We start from the raw sequence: 21,698 nt of genomic DNA, 5'->3' as shown, positions 1-21,698 counted from the left end.
CAGCAGTCCTGTCGGCAGGTATGGTACAGAAGGAAGACAAGAAGAGTGGTGAAAGGTAAACAGAAAAATAAGATACTTTATTTCTCCCTAACATATCCTTTTCTGAGAAATAAGGCCTTATATTAATAGCTAGCAAAATCTAAAAATGAAAATACAAAGGGTAGACACTACTTTGATAATTTTAGGCCAATTTTAAATGAAGATACAGGTCTCTTTTTGTTGGGCTTGGGAGAATATTAAAGAGAAGAAAGGTATAGAAGTCAGAAGGGGAGAAGTATATAAATATGAGGCCAGAAGAACCTTGGAGAAAAGCTTGTCAGATTCAGTTTTGTACAGTTCCAAAAGGATGCTGAAATGGAAGATGCCTTGTGCCCTGCCTGCTATTACATTAGGCAGAACTTTATTTTTGAGCATACAGATGAGATGTTATAAAATCATGCACTGCTATAGCTCATATGCTTTATTTCTTGGGATTCTCATAGGTTCTCCCTCAAAGCATATAATTCAACAAGCTTAGATTTCTGCATCCCAATCCACAGAAAATGAGAAGAGAAGGAAGTTTTGAAGCAGACCCACTAAGAGTAACTGGAATTGACAGCTTAGAAAGGAAAGAAGTATCTCTTTAAAAAAGACATTAGAGCTAAGTGTGTTGTCACAAGATTAAAATCCCAGCACAGTGGAAGACTAAAGCAGGAGGACCCGAAGTTCGAGCCCACCCTGGGCTATTCAGTGAGATAAGGCTACTGAGCAATAGCAAACTAAAAAGTGCTGGAGATGTATCTCAGTGTAAAGGCCCTGGATTTAATCCCCAGTACTTAAAAAAAAAAAAAGGGATATTAGCTAAATCATGAAGAGTGGCATGTGGGCCATGTAGCAAGGAAACAAAGCCCCACATGGCCCAAGAATCTTCATCACAATGGCTGTTGTTTGACAGCACAGAGTACAATGATTTATATTCATCATATTCAGTACTTGTCATGAAGAAAGTATAAATTATACATAGCAAGTAGAGGGAATGCATTCTAAGATTTGTTTTAACCAGAACTGAATAAAATAAAATTTTTAAATTGGCCTTTCAAAGGCAGCCCTTAACTGTGGAAACTCAGTGCCTTTGTAATACCCTTTTCCCTTATGAAGGTATAAGATAAATGAGACATTGCAGGCTTATTTGCCAAGATTCCACAGGTCCGGTAGCAAGCTAGAATTCTACCTGTGGTAGTCTGATATGCCAATCAGTATGCGTGCGATGAAATTATAGGATGATGGATTAACTACTCAGAAACTCAAGAGAAAATGTGTTTTCACCAGAATCTACAAAAATCTGTCACGGAAAGGGAAGCCAGAGGAGAAGTAAGAAGCCATTCACAAAGAACAAGGCAGAAAGTCAGGCTTCTCTTCCCTGAGCTCTGCATTTTTAACCCTGGAGATTTTTATAATGTGAAGTCTTTCTTAACTCTTTCTGATACCAAATGACAGATGTAGAATATAGAATGTAGGAGTTGAGAGAAAACAATTAAAGTAATTTCCTCCATCCACATCTTTATTATTAGAGAGGGATTTGGTTCCCAGAGCCAAGTCTCGCAGGGATGAAGCTCACCCGCACCCTTGCTATGGAGCCATCCTGTGCCCTTGCTGCTGTTGCTTCTACGGCACTCTGTGGCCATTGGATTGTGCAGAGAGTCACTGGGGAAGGGGTAGACAGAAGCAGTCGTGTCCCATCTTCCTTCATTCTCAAGTTCAATTGCACATAAATCCAGTCACTTTATGGAAACTGTCACTGCAGAGGCTAGAAAGATCTCCAGTGGTGGGGCTTTCCATTGCTTCCAACATCTCCCCTCAAATCAGTCAGGCATCAGGATGCCACTAAGCACTTCTTTGTACCCACAGATACCCAGGAGGAAAAGCACATAGTCTTGCCTCCAGGAGCTTCTCTGGTGCACAAGACAGTGTATATAAGCTAAAACTAGAGAGATTTATGACAAAGTATCAGATTTATACATACATAACCTCTATCAGTGAAAGAATCTAAGAGCCAGCAGATTACAATCACTATTTCAGTTTCTAAGTGTGACTTTCTCCCCAACCTGCCCTCTCATTCTAGTGTGCTCATGCTTAGATTACACATTCTCTAATTTCTTAAAAGGTTTGTTCATTCTTGCCTTGAGGCTGCCAAAGTCCAAGCAGTCATACCAATGGAACCAAAGACAAATGTGCTAGACTTCTTTTACCGGGATCCACCAGATTGAACTTGTAACCAGCTTATAACGGCTAAACTATACAATATGACTCCTATGTTGGATTCTGAAGTCCCCTGGACCTTCTCCTTATCCTCTTTGTGGGAGGCTATTACTAGTTCCTCCCAGTGGAAACCCTTGTTGGCTATATTCAGAGCAATCCTGCTGACCTTATAACTTGGTCCATGTATTAGCTGTTTTTTGGCTTTGTCTCCTCCAGACTCAAAGCTATACGGCTACCAAGATGACAATGGCTGGCACCTATCGAGGGCCTTTAGATAGACTCTGTAGAGTAACTCTGACTGCTGATCACAACTACGACCCTCTTCAGCCTGAAGTAGCCAGAACAGTCTTCGCCCTTTGCCCCCTCACAGCAGTTAGGGGTACTTCTTCAGAGGGCGGAATACTGCAGAGAGGTAAGTTAAGTAGATATCTTGTAGGCAGTTAGACAGGGCCAGCCCAGGAGGAGCCAACATGGAGGAGAGTGAAGACACATTCACTGAAGGCCAGAATTCTGAAAGGAGAGAAACTACACACCCTTGTGCTTCCCCTGGGGATAAATAGCAGTGATTGATATTCTAAATAGGTATCAGTCACCTGGATGGGGGGTCAAGGTCTTAACCCAGCCTCTCCAGGAAATATCCCTGACCCCCACCCTTACTGAAAATCCTTGTAGGCTTGCTACGTGACTTACTTCCCCATCTGATCCCCATTTAATCAATATTACCCTTACCCGGGTGACTGTACTCGTAATCTTATTGGTTGGTCATGGTTTTGCCCCACCTCATGCCTGCCTTGTAAATTTCCATTGGGTCTTACAGTTTTGTCCACTTTGTACCCGCCTCACTCCATGGCTTTGCTGTATAAAACACCTTTGAAAAGTGGGGTGGGCGGGCAACCCACTTTCCGGTCCCCATTCTGTCTCTCTTAGGCAGAAGCTTTCTTTCTCCCAATAAATTTTTCCTACCCTTAAAAAATACCCCACAAGACAGTGTATAATAAAGATCATAGTATCAAGCATTTGGGGAAGAAAGAGGCCAGATCAGTGCTGCATCAGCCATGGCAAAGCTCCTTAGTATGAATACCAGATTTGAAAGTCAAGTAGGACTCAAGATGCCCTTAGCATAGAACCCCAATTCCTCCACTCCTGGCCTCAACCTACCTCCTCAGCCCCTGCTTGCCACATGGGCCTTATCTTCCATGTTTCATGGAACCAACTGAGGTTTTCCGAGCATGGCAACATCTGTCCCCCAGGATGGCTGCCTCCTGTGAACTTTGCTCTCCAGCACCCTCCCTCACATGGCCATTTCTTCAATCTACTCCTTCTTCTTTCTCCTTCAAGTCAGATAACCACTCCACAATTTCCAACTGGGCTAGGTGCCTCTTCTCTGTGCTCCGATAGGGCCCATGTGCCCTTCAATACAGGATTAAAGCTGGAGCAGGAGAAGCCACAGAATCAAAGGTGAGGAAGAGCTGAAATGTAGGGGAAGGACAAAGGGTATAGGGGAAGAGGGAGACTCTTTTGAATTAAGTAGAAGATTTCCTGTGGATAAGGAAAGTGATGCCAGATTATTAAGGTTTTATAAGGCAAAAACATATAGCAAAAATATTCCTGACCAGGAATCTTGCAACAAATTGTAAGCAATCAGAGATTAGAAGGCATATTTCCCAACAGCAGGCCCCAGTCACAATTAAGCCACATGAAGAAGACAGAGAAATCAAAGCACTGATCAGCCTTGTGATTAGGTCCACATAAATACCCTCTGTTTAAAATCAAGATAATATCTCTTTCATCAATTGTTATAAGGACAACATAAAAACAGCAGGGCACAGGGCAATGCTCAATGCCTAGGAGCATTATTAATATTAGCACTCTCTAATCCAGAGTGACACTAGGTGTTGTTTGCAGGAGTTCTGGATTTGAATCCAGAGACATTCAGTAGCAAGTACTGCAGAGAAAAGAAATAGAGGCAAAGAGATGAGAAAAACAGGGAAGCACCTGAAAGAATGTGCAAAGGAAAAACAACACTTCATGTTAAAACCTTCACAACAAAATTTACCCTCTCTTTATTTTCTTGTCTGATGTTACATTTTGCAATAGAGTAGCAATAACTTTTACTGCTTTATAGTACATTCACAATAAATGGCTTCTGAGCTTGATTTACAACCTCACTGAAGCACAGGCATTTAATCATTCCCAGCAGCTGTTTAAGGTTGTGTGTATCACCGCTCAGGAGTGATTATCTGAGAGCCATATTTAAAGGGCAGGATAACTGGTGGATGGGGAGGGATGGGGGCTGAATCTCAGGGATGTGCTAGGGGGTTTCCTTCTCCACTCTGCAGTATCCTTCTCCACAGAATGGGTCAGAAGATGTACTGAGAACAGGGGAAAGCAACTGATAGCCCAGCAGAGTTTGCATGTAAGAAAGCTTGCAATGCATCCATTCAGGAATCTGTTATGCCCATCTGAAAATCTCTCAGTGAACGCAGCATGAAGACAGCAGCATGATTAAAAATTCTTTTTCTACATGTCCTCTTTCACTGACACTGCCCTTTCAAAAAGCAAACACAGGCCATGCCCCAGATTTCAGCACGATTTCAAGTGGAATAATTGAGACCAAGTGCAGCACTGGATGCCTTAACCAGGACTAGCCCTGACAAGAAAGAAATTATGCTTAGGCCCTGGAATTTCTGGCCATCAGAAGAGCTTTTGTTATCCATAAGGTGATGAATGTGATGCCTTTTAAACTCCTTGGTTGATAAGTGAGAATTTGGAAGGCCCCACTGGCTAAGAAAGATATCCTGTCAATAAAAGCTTGTTCCCCAGGTCTTTATGTCCTGCTCAGGTGCAAATCCACTGGCTTTTGTAACATTAGCTTAGGAGGCATGTTACACCTACATTTTCCTGAGGGATAGCTTCCAGTTAGGCAGGGACATGCATTGTTGTGTTATCTTCAAGCAAAGTCCATGTCTCTCTTATTTATTTAATCTATAGTAGAGATAGCATCTAAGAGGCAAGCTTTTACTGGTCTAAACTCAATCGTAAGTTGATCTTGACAATGAGCAAAAAGCAGCTGAGCCCCAGACTAAGTGAAATTAGTGTGTGAGTGGTGGAGTATGTCTGACAAGAAGTGTTTGTGGAGGAAAAAGCAACTTGAAAGAAATATCCAGAGAACTGTTTGGCCACAGCACATGACAAGCCACACACATATACTTGCAGTTGGTTGAGGAGGCAGCAATCCAGGAACATTAGAAGCTCTTCTAACTTCACTCCTTCATCAATCAACAGATTTTTAAATACAACAGAAATGTATCCTCTTTTACAAGACTTTATGACTGAGAGGGAAATCATGTTGTAGGCATCTTAGACTCTGGAATAGGTTGAAATGGGGAAACCACTTTAATTATGGAAGAAAGAAAATGCTTATCTTTCTGTAAATCCCTTTCCTACCTAGTATCTCTACCACAAACATAGTATTATCACCAAGCACATAGTACTATTACCAAACAAGGAAAATGATTACAAGCGGAGTATATATCTTGTCAAGGTCATATGCCTAGTTAGCTACAGAGCTGGGATTCTATTTGCCAACCGTAATTCTGCACACACTCATTTTAATGCAAAATAATTAGTAGGCAAAGTTGGCTTATAATTTTGTAATACATTTCAAGTGATATCTAGTTTCCTTTGCTAGGCTGGGATTTTTTTAAAGTCAAGGTTGCTGTTTCTATTGTTATTATTACTATTGACTATTACTATTGTGAAATAGGGCAGAGACTGTGTAAGGACTTTAACATCTGGTCTTCCAGGTATCTATGAGATTGGCATGTATAGCGATTGGATTTGCCGTTTTAGCTTTCAAATCCTGTTCAAATCCTTGGTAACTTCAAATGACAGGCAATTCTTACTCCCTACTTCCTCACTGGTGGCTCCTGAATGTCTTATTTAGTAGCCCCCAAGTTTGGAAAATGAGTTTCAGCAATGAGCTGTGCTGCATAGTATTTTAACGGAGGAGTTGGGTCTGAGATTTTGCCTGTTTTAGCCACTTGCCAGCTGTGTGACCTTGGATAAATTACCTAATCTCTCTACGTCTCAGTTTCATCACCAATAAAATATAGACATTAATAGTGCCTGCCTATGAGCATTTCTGCCTAGCACCTGGTGAACACCTACCAACCCCTTAATTGTGTGGGTATAATAACTCTTTTTCTCTGCAGCTAATTTTGCTCATTTTCAAACTTATAACAATTGGAAAATTGATCGCTAGTAGAGCGACTCTGGCAGTGTCTTCATAGGAAGAACAGATGGCTAGGTTTTTCTTGACTCTCCCTTAACAGGCTTTGAGATTTGGGGATCAGGGCTATCCTGCAGCCTTGGTGAGAAGCCTGGGAGTTCCCTGGCTTGCCTGTTCTTTTTTCATCAATAGTCAGCTGGGATATCTGAGGAATCTGTTCCTTTTCCTGCCATAAGTTCTTAGCACTCAGGACAATCAAACTGAATGAGGCACAGACCCCTGCTACTTGTAAAATGTCCTTTAATGCTCTTGAAGTGCTAGGAGACCCTCAATCAACTATTATTTATAGTTTGAAGAGTTATATCCCACCCACTGCTTCAGAGCTTTAATCAGAAGAAAGAACTTGCTCCAAGCTCGTCTCCCACAGGCACATCACCATATCATGCCTACAGAGTTATGGGGGCTTTTGGCAAATCAGCCCTTTAGAGACTGTCAAAGGTTAGCAATGACCAGTGGCATTTGAAGGAGCTGCTGTCTCCAACAAATCCATCAAGTAGACTACTGCCAAGCACAAGAGGATGAAAAATAGTTGATGGCTTTCCCAGAAACAGCAGTGGGTGCAGACCGACTGTCCCTATGAACAGACAAATTTAGGGGGCTTTCTATGGTGAAAGGAAACATGACAATGTCCTCACTTTCAGAATGTGAAAGAAAGAATTTCAGAGATCCTAGAATCACTTGTGCTCCCATTATGAGATGCCCAGAGGGCCTGGTGGGGGAAGTGCTAAGAGATGGCTTCCTTGGACCACGTGGGAGCACTGCTTGGAGACCTTCAGGAACCACCTAAGTCCCAGCTACCATACCCATTCAGTGTGCTTATTATGGGAGGTATGAATGATGGAGGAGACCTGATCCATTCAGTAAAGCCTAACAGGTCTTGTCTGTTGGACAGCACCCTATCTAATTTTCTATTTGCTCAAACTGAACCAATGAGTTCCTCCCCCACTTTCTTTCTTCTCACACTGGGACTGGACAGACCCTCAACAGTAAGCTTCATGAGTTATCTCAACTTCTGGTGCACCAACTTGTAATGCACAGTCATCACTCTCTGAACCCCATGAGGATGTCACAGAATAGCTTCGTGGTTTACACTGAGTCACCATCTGCCTCTTGGCTGAGAGAGAGTTGAGGGGGAAGTATAATGAAAACCTTGAATTTAGACTCTGCAGTTACTTTGGCACTTAACAACCCAGCAGTGATTCAGATTTGATTGCCAGAGACTTCTGAAACTGTCAGTATATGTAGAAAGGTAAGAAGAAGGTCTTAGACAGGCCTTAGTGGGAAAGCATAGTCTTTATGTTCAGAATAGGGAAGGCTGTCATTTCTATTGGGATAGACCCTTGCAGGACTATGAGAAGCTTTAGAAATATTGTGTGATTGGCCCTCTGTATCCACAGATTCTGCATCTGCAGATTCATCCAACCAAGCATTAAAAATATTTGAAAAAAGCTTCATTTGTACTCAACACTAACAGACACTTTTTCTTGTCGTTATTCCCTAAACAATAGAGTAAAACAACCATTTAACTAACATTTATGTTGTATTAAATACTATTAATAATCTAAAGAAAATTTAAAGTATATAGTAGGCTATATGCAAATATGATATCATTTCATATAAGGGAATTGAGGATCTGTACATTTTAACATCTATGGACAATCCTGGACTGGAACCCCAACAGATGCCAGAAAATGACTGTATATGGAACGCTGGGCACAAATGCACTTAATGAAGGGTAATTATTGATCCCAATTGTAGGATGTTTCTTGACAGCTGTTAGTTACTAGGGGCTCTCAAAGTGGACTCCAGCTCTCTGAAGGACTTTGGAAATACAGAGTTTTTTGGGGGTTGTATCAGGACCTGTAAAAATGGAAATTAAACATTCTGCAGCACTGGACACAACCCTATGTGTTAAGAACTGAACAGCCCCACACATGATGGTGCTGCTTTTGAGATTCACTGCACCTTAACCTCAGCACCTCCCCTCTGTGACTTGTCACACTCAGGCACACACTTGTCCTCCATTAAGAATCCACTTGCAGGGCCAGGGATTTAGCTCAGTGTTTGTACCACCTGTTTTGCAAGCCCAAGGTCCAGAGTTCGATCCCCAGTACCAAAAAAAAGAATCCACTTGCAGCCTTGCAGAAGCTCCATGGCTATTTTGGCTCATCTAGCTACTCAGAAGCTGAGCAATTGGCTCCAGATGTCTTTGGAATGAACCTAGATTTGGAAGCTCTGAGTCTAAGTTTTTCCAGTGATGAGTCATATTGCTCCTTGACTAGAAAAGCATTGTCTCCTCCCAGTCCTCTGGTTTGTCAGTAGTACCTTTGTGATACTGAATCTCCCAAGTGGTTCTGAGCAGTAAATAAGAAAAAGTACATGAAAATGCTTGGAGACAGTAAGATACAGTGGAGCTACGTGGTATAGGCATGTGCAGTGTTATGTATTGCGAAGTAACTGACAGGGGCCAACTGAGCTCTTCCCTGGAGAAATCAGACGAGCTCGAGCAGTGCCATGCTCAGCCAAATCCAGCCTGTGGCCATGGGGATAAAGCAGAAATACTCACCCTGGTTTCTTTAAAATTTTGATATTTTGTTCATTAGGAATATTTTGCATTGAGTTTCTAAAATATTTTAATACAATATATTATTTTTTTTTGGTACTGGGGATCGAACTGGGGTCCTTGTGCTTGTGAGGCAGGCAGTGGAACCACTGAGCTAAATCCCTGGCCCTTAATACAATATTATTTATTTTCAGGAAATCACTGAGTTTGTGATGCCTCTTTAATTTTTTTTTTTTTTTTTTTTGGTACAGGAGATCAAACTTGGGTCCTTGTGCTTGTGCAGCAGGTGACAAAACCACTGAGCTAAATCCCCGGCCCTAGCCTCTTTAAATTTGTCCTACTCTCTCAGCCCCGGGTCTGACACCCTGGCTCAGGCTCCCTTAATCTCCATTCCAACCTCTTATCTAGAGAGAACAAGGGACAAAAAGTTACTCTAGAATATAGAACAAGGATGCTTTGCCTTCTTTTAATAACTCTGCATACCTAAAGGCAATAATGAAGTTCTTCATTAGGCTCTTTTCTCTCTAGTAAATTACCCTGACTTAACTCTTCCTTAAAGTGGCTCATCTTCCCTGAAGAGTCAATTTTTTAAAAACTAGTTTTCAACCTGCTTGCTGATTTCTGAGCCTTTTATTGTGAAAAACAAACAAGAGCCTGACAAAAGAATGTTCACTGTAACTCTGTATAGTATGACTTGCAGCACATTTCCAATGATATTTTTCCCTATCAGAGAACTCAGGGCCAGATGTTCTACACATAGCATTAATGGATACTATTGTGGTGTACTGTGAGGCTTTTATGATCTGAATCTCCCAAAATGCTTTTCTTATATCCTTAGGCTATAAGGAACAAGTTACCACAAAGACTAGGTGACTTCTCAGAGTCTCCCAAATGAACTATCACAGAGCACTATGGAGCAAGGTAGCTTGAAGTCCCAATTATATATATTTTAATAGTTTTCCAGGTAGAAGAAAGTTTGTAATAGTATCAAATGCTGCTCTCACTAGAAAGTACATGTTGTGATTGATCCAGGATTCTCAATATTTGCCTGATTTTATTTATTTTTTTCCTTAAGGAAAAACTACTATTAATTAAGGACCAATTAGTACAAACTTAAGATCATCATCACCCTCACTTAATAGGTAAGAAACTGAGGGTCATACAGATTTCAGCAACTTGTTCAGGCACTTGGCTAGTTAGAAGGCTGCAGAGATTTAAGGCTGCCCATCTGGCTTCAGAGTTTGTGCACCTAATCACTATTCTATTTTACCTGTTGGATACCACCAACAAGAATAATTGAGATTAATCCTTAAAAGAGCTCAAGAGGCCTGGTATTTTACCTTTTTAAACTTGATGAATTCACTCTTCAAATAATAAAACAATTTGACCAAGATTTACTCTTCTTTGAGTGAAATCTGGAAAAAATACACAGGCCCATCTATGCTCCTGTTTCCCTATGCAACAGTCAGGCATTCTTGACAGATCAGACTGAATGATCAATTGCAAGTCTGCAGCTCAGAAAGAAACAAGAAATGGACTTAGCTGAGATCAGATCTTAAAGGGGCAAATTATGAATTCTTGGCAGTGTTGACATGAATGTAGGTGAGAAAGATCAAAAGACACATTGAGCAATAGCCTCCCTGTAGATCCCAGCTTAATACCAAGCTGGTGAGTTGGAATATAATAAATTCTGCTGATTCTGCGAGGGGCCAGTGCTCATATTATGAGTGAATATGTGGGTGCTTATTTTATGTAACTCAAATGAGTTCAGCTTGGCAGCCGCAGAAAATGCAGAAGCCAGACAGCTTTCTGGTGAGGCTCAAACTCTGCACAAGGCCAGTCGTTCTCCAGAACCCCAAGTGCTGCCTAGGCCTCCTTGGCTGACACCCCCAACCCGTGCAGCCAAAGCGTGCACACAGCTTTGGAGATAGTGCTCCCCACTGCACGCTGTTCTGTGCTTTTGTTCATATGTTTGGGTCTAAATGAATGAGATTTACATCACTTTAATAAATATTAATAGCTATTTTAATCTCAGTAACCCTTTGACTGAGATATTCAAATTGCCTCCCAGTAGTCTTGAAGCCCCCAGTGACAGTGAGGCAATCACTTTGCAAAGTTGTACCAAGTCTTCCAGGCCTTATGAGCCCCACTGGGGCTGGGCCTTGGCAGTAAGAAATATGTCTGAGGAGAGACAAACATGTTTAGGACAAGCTGGTGGGCAAATAGCACTCGTTGCCCACTCTAATATTCAAATATTGTAGTCTTGTCTCAGGTTCTAATTTCCTTACTCTCTGTGCTCTATTAATTTTTTAGTGGGACATTTTAAAATATTAGTAATAATACCAAAAGCTAATGTCTATTGAATGCTTACTATGTGCCAAACCATGACTTTCAATGAATTGTTTCACTCAATGCTCCCAGCCATATATAGACATCATCATCATCCCCATCTTACAGAGAAGAAAACTAAGTTTTGGAGAGGTTGCCTGTCCCTGGTCATATGATCAGTAAATGACATGATAATATCCAAATTCAAAGTGAAGTTTGTTTTCATCTCATGATGTTTTCTGTCAATGGGATAGCCTTATCATTCCCACCTTGTTGTTAAAAACAAAATGCTTTGGGAAAAATATTTTATAGTTTAAAGAAGATTGGAGTGGAAGAAAGAGAGAGAGAGAGAGAAAGATATTACTTCAAAAAGCTAGTGCACTAGGAAGCTATTAATTGAATCTTAAAATCCCTTTCTATCCATTGGATGAGGCTGAATGAGCTTCACAATCATGAGTCATTAGAGCTGGAAGGTATCTTAGGGGTCATGTAGTTCAAGTTTCTTATTTTACATTTGAGGAAACTGAGGAACAGAGAAATTAGTAACTTGCTCAAGGTTGTCATGATCATAAACATTGAGATTGTTTCCTCTGAGATTTGTTACTTCTTTATGACACATTCTGGGATATAAGTACAGACCAAGTTCTAATACAAAATGAAATATTTTACTATGGTTCATATCTTTATGTATACAGCATAAAGAGATGTTCCCTGAATCATCTGTCTTAACAGATGGAAGTTCTAGAACACTAGCAACAGTATAGCACAAATGATGATGTCAGTATGATTATTCTCCAGAATCATCAAAATCTTCCAGTTTCAAAATCCAAAATGTTAATGTCCCGTTCACAAGAGGACATCTATTCCCCCTAGTTTAACACTGATGTCCTCTGCCTATGGTTTGTGTGACTCAGAAAGAATTACCCTGTGGTAGGTGGGGGCTAGCTATTTACATATCTGCACCATTGTTAAGCAATGAGCTACACACAGTGGGGTCCTCATTGACAAAGACCATGTGCTCTCTTTGGTGTCCTATTTGCCTTAGTACAAGCCCTGGCACAAAGTCTACACTTGCCGAATGTTCATTGATTGAACAACGTAGATGGATGAATATAAGGCCCCAGAAATCATTCTCATCAATGAAGCAATTTAATGAGAAGCTCATCATAAATCATGTAAATTGTGTGACACATGATAAACATGTTATTTCATATCATAATTATTGGTCCAGGTGCAGACCTCATTAAACTTTAGACTGATAGTGTTAAAATATTCAATACATTTCCAGAGTTACATCGCCCTCCCCAGTGTGTCAACCAGAACAATAGCCAATGGGTGTGAAGTTGTTGCACACTACTATTATTTTTAAGAGGACAAAGAGTGATATGAGGCATTGAGGAACTATGCTAGAAATACTTTTTAATGGCATTGGAAATGTACTTTGATATTTTGATTTTTACAACAGCCAATGTCTTTCAAAGAAACATGAAAATTTCAATGAAGATATCTCTGTGAAAGCTCAAGTCATGATGAATATTTTGGAGATGGGTTCATTCATATTTTTATATGACATTGATTGAATATTGTGCCATATGCCCTATCTTCAAGGAAACCACACTTGGAAGGAGTGGGTGACAATGCACGAGATAAACACACAATCACAAGAAAGCTGGATTACAGCAACTGGTTCTTAAGTTAGGCTCCCAGGGCTCACCTCCCACTCTGTGTTTCACCAGCTGTGTGACACTGAGTGAATCCTTTAAGATCTCAAAGCCTGTATCATCAAATATAAAATAGAGGTTATAGTAACATGTAGCATACCAAGTTTTGTAGTGAATTAAATTATACAAATACCAAAGTCTGTGGTAGGAATTCAAAAATATCATCTATGTTAAGAATTATCCATATACTCCTATTATAGAAGTTTAATACAAATATGCACAGAGAAGAGAGACCTAATTAACACAGGGTTGGGGTGGAGTAGATGAAAGCTATTTTCCTGGAGGATCATGAAATTGGTGTGAATCAGGAGGCAGATTGGGTACAGGAGGGTTGGACTTGGGATAAGACAGACTGGGAGAGAGTCCAAAGGGTGGGAGACATGTTAGTACCTCAGCTATTCAAGGCAAGCTTAGACTTTTAACCAGCTAGACCAAAGAATAGAAGACAAGGAATGAAGCAAAGCAGGAAGTTCAGAAGGCAAATTACTTACTTTGAAGGAAATGCAGGTCATTGAAGAACCTAAATCAGAGGAGTGACGTAACAGAATTGTGGAGGAGTCACCTTGATTCAGAAGAGACCAGAGGCAGATGCCACTTAGCAGATAGTTACAGACACATAGTTGAGAAACAATGAGAACCTAAACTAAGCCAAGTGCAACAGAAACAAAGAGAATAGATTTGAAAAGAAGAATAAATTTGAAAAGTTTCTAAGAAGGAAGGGATAAGATTTGGAAATTAATTAGATGTGAAGACCAAAGCAAGGAGCAATCAAGAAGGACTTTCAGATTCTGGCTTGAGAGACTAAGTGATAGAATAGCAGGTGTAGAGGGGGAAGAGCCTTTAAGTCTGGGGCATGTAGAATTTCTAGCTCTTTATAGGACTTTCAAGGAGAAATGTCTAACAGGTATTTGGATAGAAAGAAATGTAATAGGTATTTGGATAGAAAGATCTGTCACTCAGTATTCAAGAGAAATAGTCATGCAGAGCATCCAAGAGATGACTTTATGTGTTGAAAACTCTTGATTTAAGGTCATTTACTAAATCCATTTTTTGTTGCTGTCATTAAAGATGAGAACACAAAAGGCAGAATATATGGATCTTCCAGAAGATCAACTTTGAATTTTATTAAAAAATGAATGACCAGGGCTGGGGATTTAGCTCAGTGGTTCCTGCACCTACCTTGCAAATGCAAGGACCAGAGTTCAATCCCCAGTACCAATAAATATAAATAAATAAATAAATAAATAAATAAGAATGACCAAATTTATTGGACAGAATACTGACTTCTAAGGTCTCTCACAAATTTAATACCATAATTCTATTGTTTCAAAAATCACTGAGCAAGGGGCTGGGGATTTAGCTCAGTGGTTCCGCCACCTGCCTTGAAAGCACAAGGTGCCAAGTTCGATTCCTGGTACCAAAAAAAAAAAATCACTGAGCAGCTAGGCTTACCTTTTGGTGACAGAATACCTGTGGCCTTAAAACCTCCTTTGTGGGTGTGTGGAGTATATTTTTTAAAATGAAAGCTCATTACCTGTAAAGTCATACAACCCCACACATGCAGTGATGATGCCATGAAAAAGAAAAACCAAGTAAAGACACTATATCTACATTTACCTACTCTGATCCCAATTGGCAGCAAACAGCAGAAGAATCTTCCTGCCATAATGGTCACGGTTTTCCAGCACTCCAGGGAACCCATCAATCAAAGCCCTCTTAATGCCAGGATCATCTGCCTTGAAGTTTTTGAACATGTCCAGATTTAGCTGGCGGTACTGGAAGTACTGGGCCAGGAGTCTAAATGCATCCGCTTGATGAAACTTCCTGGCTCGGAGAAATCTCAAGATGAAAGCATCATCTGTACGTAAAAATCCAATGTCAGGCCTGGTGATGATCATGTCCCTGACTTGCTGAATATCCTGATGTAAAACATCCGGGTTTTCATTCAGTTCCAGGCGTGCTTTCTCTATAGTATCTGGACTGAGTCCCGCCTGCAAATGGGTCATCTTGGCCAAATCTCCTTTCCAAGTGCTCAATTTCTGATGCTTTGGAAGAAGAAAGACTGGTCCCATTCACCTGACAGTGTGCTGAAATCGTGGCCAATGCAACAGTTTTCCTACTACCAGACTTCCACTGAAACAGACAAATATGGGGTCTTCTTTCTGTTCCTGGAAAGCAGTAGGACATTCAGGCCCTATGTGGTGGTGACCATTCCAAACACAAGCAAAATCGAGGCCATTGCTCACTGAAAAACAAATGCACACAAGAGAAACAAAACAGAGATGATACAAAGAAAGTCTGGACAAATCAATTGGAGCCTATATAGAAAAGCAGATACAGTGGACTATGAGTCTGATTCATAGGGATTCAAAGGATAAATGGCAAGTAATCTTCTAAATGTGGTGTTTGGTCTTCAACAACTTGAATGTTTAATATGTAAGTGTGTGAAATATGTTTGGGATCTTCTTAGTTATATTGACTAGTTTACATAATGGTGTGGGGTCAGATTAGCAATAGAGTGCTCTTTTATTAATGACCCTCAGAAACAGTAAAAGGACAGAAAGATCTTTCTATGTTATAGCATACTTTATGGGGCTATTCACAGGTCTAGATGTGGCAGAAAAATTATGGCTGCTGTACAATTTATTGGTTCCCATTAGCCTCCTTTCTCAAATAGAAGTATTTGTCACAGAAGTATCCCTTCCCCCGCCTTTTTAAAAGTATTTATTTGCTTGTCTTAAAAATAAAAAAGGACTGTTAAAAGCCACGCTCACCCCATAGGTGCCTAATTACTCAAAGCAGTCCGCCAACTGTGGAGACGGGGGAGGTAGCACAGGCTTGGGGCTGGAAGCTTGACCTTCGATAATCAAATTCAATAAGCAATGACAAAGACGGCCCACATTTGGACAGTTCCCAAGTTCTTTATCATTGGCATTTGCCACCTTTCTTCAAGGAGGCCAAACAAACTCCAAGTTCTTGATTGGCTTTCCATTTAACCCAATAGCTGTACAGGCTCAAAGAATCATTTCCATTTTATATCGCTTTTCTGCTGTCCTGAGATACTGTTTTATGTATGATAATAGCTGAGTGTTCTAACCCTTTCAGATATATTCCCAATGACTTTTTCACCTAAATGGTATAGACAGAAACACACATATTATTTACATTTTTCTTATTTTAAGTATAAATGCTTAAACTCTCACAAACATTTGCTTGGTCCTATCCTGCAAGTTCTAAAAATCAAAAGACTTAGTAGCTTTGCATGGTGGTGCACACCTATATTCCCAGCTACTAACAGACTGAGGCAGGAGGATCAGAAATTCAAGTCTAGCCTGGAAACTGTAGTGATATCCTGTCACAAAATAAAATTTTTGAAATGGCCAGGGAGTATAGTTCAGAGAACTTGCCTAGCATGTTCAAGACCTTGGGTTCAGTTCATAGCACACAAACACAAAAAGACATATCAGGTATGAATAAACTTGGAATGTGTACTTTTCCTATCTTGCTTAGAGGCAGAGTTTTCATCCTCAACCTAATTATTATTATTGATGCTTCATTATACAAAATAATTTAAAGACAAAATGAGTCTTTCTGCTTAGTTTAAGACCATACATTTCTATTTTATGATATGGGACAGATGAAGATCACTTTGAGTAACTATTATTCATTTTCAAGAAAATGGAATAATAAAAATAAATTTATTTATAAAATATTTGCTTTTTAATATAATAACCGCTAGCTCCACAATGTGTGACTCACGAAACAGAACAGTGTTGCTGCGCATTGATTTTTAAGGCTCCATATAGCATAGAAATACAGAGCTATGAACTGTGCCCAGGACTGGAGGAAACTTCAAAGTTTATTTAGTTCAATATCCAGCCAATATTGAAATTCCTTCTCTGATAGCTTCACCATACAGTCTCCAAAAGCTGCCTCATCTGGTGCCTCCCTCCTACAGTTCATCTCTATATCCACTCCAGTCTGTCTTTCACATGGGCTGTGTCATGGTTTGTGTCTAGATGCCCCCCAAAGCCTCATAGATGGGGCTTTTTCAGAGGTAGCTGAATCTAGTGTATGACTGATTCATGATCCAGTGCTAGGATTAAGGATGCTAGGATTAAGAGTGGGTGAAAATTAAGTCAGTCCACTGATTGGTTTAGCATTGCTCTAATCTCAGTAGCCTGGGTACAATATAAGGAACAGAAAGAGGCTCATCTCGTCCCCTTTCCGTTATTGCTTTGCTACGTTCTGCCTGCCATGAACTGTTTCTCCTCTGTGATGCCCCTCTGCCATGCCGCCCGGCCTTGGAGCCAGCCAATGATGGACTGAAACCTCCGTAAATGGCGAGCTAAATAAACCTTTCCTCTCTTAACTTGTGGGCGTTGGTATTTTGTCTCAGTAACAAGAAAAGTAACTAAGACAGGCTGAAACTGCTCTCTCCAATGACAATGATGAATTTATTATTCAAACGTATGCACTAACAGGCACTAACAATAATGATGTTGGAACTAGTTTAAACTGGGACAATTCCAAGAAAATCCCGACAGATGGTCACCTTAGCAGTGAATGACATTTTCACCGCTATATCTAATAGATAAATCTCCACATACTCAATGTAGGTGAACTCTATCAATATTTGACATTGACTACTTCCTTCTCCTTGGACTATTCTCTTCCGTTCTTTTTTGTGACTCCATACATCCCGATTTCTCTCCCTCCCTGCTCACTCTTCTCAATGCCAGTGCTTTCCAGGGTTCCACTCCCATTGTTTGACCATCTATACGCAAATAACTTCGGCCCATATCTCCCTCCTGACCTCCAGGTTCCACACTCAATTGTCTACTGAACATCGCCAGTTAAGTGTCTCACAAACATGGCAAACTTAATAGGTTCAAAACTGAACTAATCATAGCTCCTTATCCTGAATTTGTTCCTCCACCTCCGTCTCTTAGTGAATGACATCATCTTTCTTGCAGTTTCCCACACTAGAAACCCAGGAGTCGACTATTATTCCACCCTCTCCTTCACCACCCACTACCAGCAATCAGTTCCTTAACATTGCTCAAATCCATCCAATTCCTTCCAGCCCCATGATCACTGTCTTTGTTGAGATTACATCTGTGTAGTCCTGAAATAGCCTCCCTCCTGGAGTCCTTGCTGCCAATCCGTTCTCTGGGTTCCAATTTATCCTTTGTATTAACAACTGAAATATGCTCATGATACTCCTTACTCAACATACATCATTACCTTCTAAGTGTCCTAGAATAAAATATAAAACTCTGTAACATGGGTCCCAAGACCCTTCATTATCTGCTCTTCACATGTCACCCTAGAGACACCATTTGGCCATGCAGCCACGCAGAGCTACTGTCAGTTCCTTCTCTCCTCTGTATGCCTTGGTCAAAGCTTCCTTCTTCCTAGAATGACCAATGATTTGAAAGATATTTTCCCCAGGAAACCCTCTCTGACCTTCAGAGATCACAGTATCCCTATACCCCTAATAATGTCAAGTTTTGTTGGCATTTTCCCTTCAGTCTCTTCATTCAGTATACCTTATGAAAAGAACTGGCTCTCTTTCACCTGTGTACCTATTACAGTGTATGTTATAAAGCAGATCAGCTCCAGGAGCAGAGCAATTCCACTGTGTTCACCAGCATAGTCCCAGTGCCAAGAACACCACATCCACAAGGCAGGGACTTAGTAATTACATGTAGCATAAATGAATAAAAAGTAGTCAAGTGCTGTTTGTATGAGTGAATAAGTGATTTTTTTTCCCTCTGGTATCTCTCAGACTGTTTTCCCTTAATGGAGGCATTCCAGTTTACTTGTAATTTTTTCCCTCATCCACAAGGTATTTTCCCCCAGAGACTTTTGCCTAGGCAAATCGTATTTCAGATCCTCCTCTCTGTGCAGCAAGCAGGGTAACGTTTGCAATTCCAAGCCAGGGAGCATAGTGCTAAGGGCACGAGGCACAGCAACAGCTTGCTCCGCATAGAAGATTTAAAGATGCTGAGAGCAAGTTACTTACCTACAGTTCAGGAAACTCAACATGTTTCTCAGATAAATTACTACGAGTTCAAGGGGAAAGTTGAGCTTGCATTTTTCATGGCTCTCTTCCACACATAGCTATGCCTCCAATGTATCATATCTGAAATAAATTTTCCACCAATCTACATCTTTATTCGGTGCTCAGCACACAGCAGAAGCTTCTGGGAGAAATACTCTAGCCAGGGTCACTGGGTTTAATACTTAGGATGAAATAGATATTTTCCATTAAAGACAAGTCCTTTATACCAAAAGTCTAATAGACTTCTATTTAAATAACTTCAACTGGTGATAGTTAAGGCACTTAAAAAGTTATATTAAGAACGTTCATCAGGATGTATCATTTTCAATTGACTGTAATCTATTCTTTTCATTCAACTTTTCTGAATTATACCTAAATACACTGGACTTGTTATATGAAGAAGTGGGAGTAGTTTTCTGTACTGATGTTATTACTAATAATAGCTATGTTATTATTTATTAGAGTTGTATTTCTTATATTCCTGAAACCTTGTATTACAATATTTATCCTTAGACAACTGTATAAATGAGTAAAACTGAGGCCCATAGAATTTAAATGATTTGCCCAAGATGACACAGTTACTAAGAGACAGAAACTGGACTCAAGCTCAGGTAATCTTTCTTTGAACTGTGTTCTTGACTAATATGTTGTTCTGCCTCTTATGTGCAACAGAAGGGTTTAAATGTTTACTTCTTAAGACCTATGTTCAGTTTACCTTCCTTTAGAACCTCACACTTCTTCCCTGAAGTCATTTCTAATTTTACCTTTCCATAAGCTCGAATGTGCCAATGGATGAACAGATATTTTTAGGTAGACCAGCGCTGCACCTTACAGATGTCCAGTTATTTCATCTTTTTTTCCATTGGAAGATGACTGGAGCTGTTTAAAACCTAGCTGTCCATGCTTCTTCAGCTCTCACTAATTTTTTCTCTTCATTTATGTATTTCTCTTTGGCAAAAAAGATAGATCAAAGACCCTGCCATTATATTTAAAGGACTGATACTTTGCCATGCCTAACAGAGTGCTAAGTATGGTTTCAGCAGTGAAATGTGCTTGATAACCAAAAAAGGTCACTTTAGGCCAATGTAAAAACTTTTTCTCCCCATTGCTGGTAGGGTCCCAAATGATTCATTCTCTGAGGAGGCCAAGGTATACTGAACTAATCCATGGCATTTTGGAATTTTTGCCCTGACTATTTTAGTGCTGATTATGACATAGAAAAAAGAGAAATTTCATATCATGATATTTAAATGGTGGCATCCATAGATTCTAGGTTCATCTGAAGTATCCATTAGAAAAATATATAAGCATATTTCTTCACATAGCATTCAATCTGAAGGAAATACACCTAAAAGACAGACCATAATCTTTAATAATCAATTTGTTTAAGTACAAAACACCTTTCAGAAAGTATAGCAATTTGAATGAAATCTATTTTAGTTATTTTATTACCCATTTTTCTCATTTATTATGTTATCATCTTTAGAAACATACATTCAATATCAGGAAAAATCAGAATAATAGTATAAATGTCTGATCTCAGCATTTTATACTGATTATATTTTTTATTTATTGTAACACTCCTCCAATACATAAAAGAAAGATAATGGGATGCTAAGGTGAAAGCATGTGAAATAACTCAGGTAAAAGTGATTGTGAAAGAGACATTTTGCATTAACTGTAATACTCTTGTTAGTATCATAATTATGTTCTCTCCAGCTAACTAAAGATATTGAGGCATGTAACAGCTAAGCAAGTAGCTTAAAGTCACATAATGAGCAACTATTAGAGTTGTAAAACAAACATTTGTTGAGTACTTCTGCATCAAGGGCTTTGATGTTATATGATCTGATTTCCAAACCAATCTTTAAAGCTGAGTTGTTATTTCCTAGATAAAATGATATGTCTGAGATTTAAAGTGTAAGTAGAAGAACAAAGATTTGTACCCAAAACTAAAGAGCTCGGTTTTGTCCTTGGCTGACCTCCCTTTCTGAGAAGATGCCTTATCTGGCATCACTCTGGGGGCCAGTGCCCTCAGTCACCCATTCAATACTCCTAAAAAGATACCTGCCATTCCCAGGAAGATCATTTAAGGTTTATTGTAAAATTACCCAAAATTGGGGAGGAAAGAAGATATTGTTTTTATGATCGAAAAGATAATATCTATAAAGCCTAAACATTGTTAAAATATAAGAACATCAATAACTAGTGAAAAACACCTCAAGATTTTTTGACTTCTGGGTATTTTTGGTAATGCCAGAAACAATTTTAAGTACACATAAATCTAAATTAATACAAACATAAAATGAGAAACTATGTCTCTATTCATTTTGTGAGCTTCTCTTATAAGAAAAGGATGGTTTTATAAGGAAAAGTTTTATAAGCTTCTCTCATAAAACTCTCCACATGAAAGTCTAATCAACTACCTCATCCTTCAGCAAGTTTGAACTTTGTGTTTGTTCATTTTAAATACATGTTGGATTAGGTTGA

General features: G+C 39.7%; 1 protein-coding gene across 1 annotated transcript in view; it reads right to left on the bottom strand.

The window, feature by feature from the left end:
* The window catches only part of Clvs1 (clavesin 1), a 247,551-nt gene that overhangs the window by 215,301 nt on the left and 10,552 nt on the right, over window positions 1-21,698 (bottom strand). The window contains exon 2 of the mRNA XM_004842139.3: window positions 14,759-15,386. Within this exon, the coding sequence (XP_004842196.1) occupies window positions 14,759-15,213 (455 nt within the window). The 5' untranslated portion in view covers window positions 15,214-15,386. The remainder of the gene's footprint in view (window positions 1-14,758; window positions 15,387-21,698) is intronic.

This window comes from Heterocephalus glaber, unplaced genomic scaffold, assembly GCF_053883595.1.
Source record: "Heterocephalus glaber isolate CG9 unplaced genomic scaffold, H.glaber_assembly_v1.0 deba00001553, whole genome shotgun sequence".
NCBI classification, from domain to species: Eukaryota; Metazoa; Chordata; class Mammalia; order Rodentia; family Bathyergidae; genus Heterocephalus; species Heterocephalus glaber.
The sequence above is the reverse complement of the archived record's forward strand: the minus strand, read 5'-3'. Positions and strand labels throughout refer to the sequence as shown.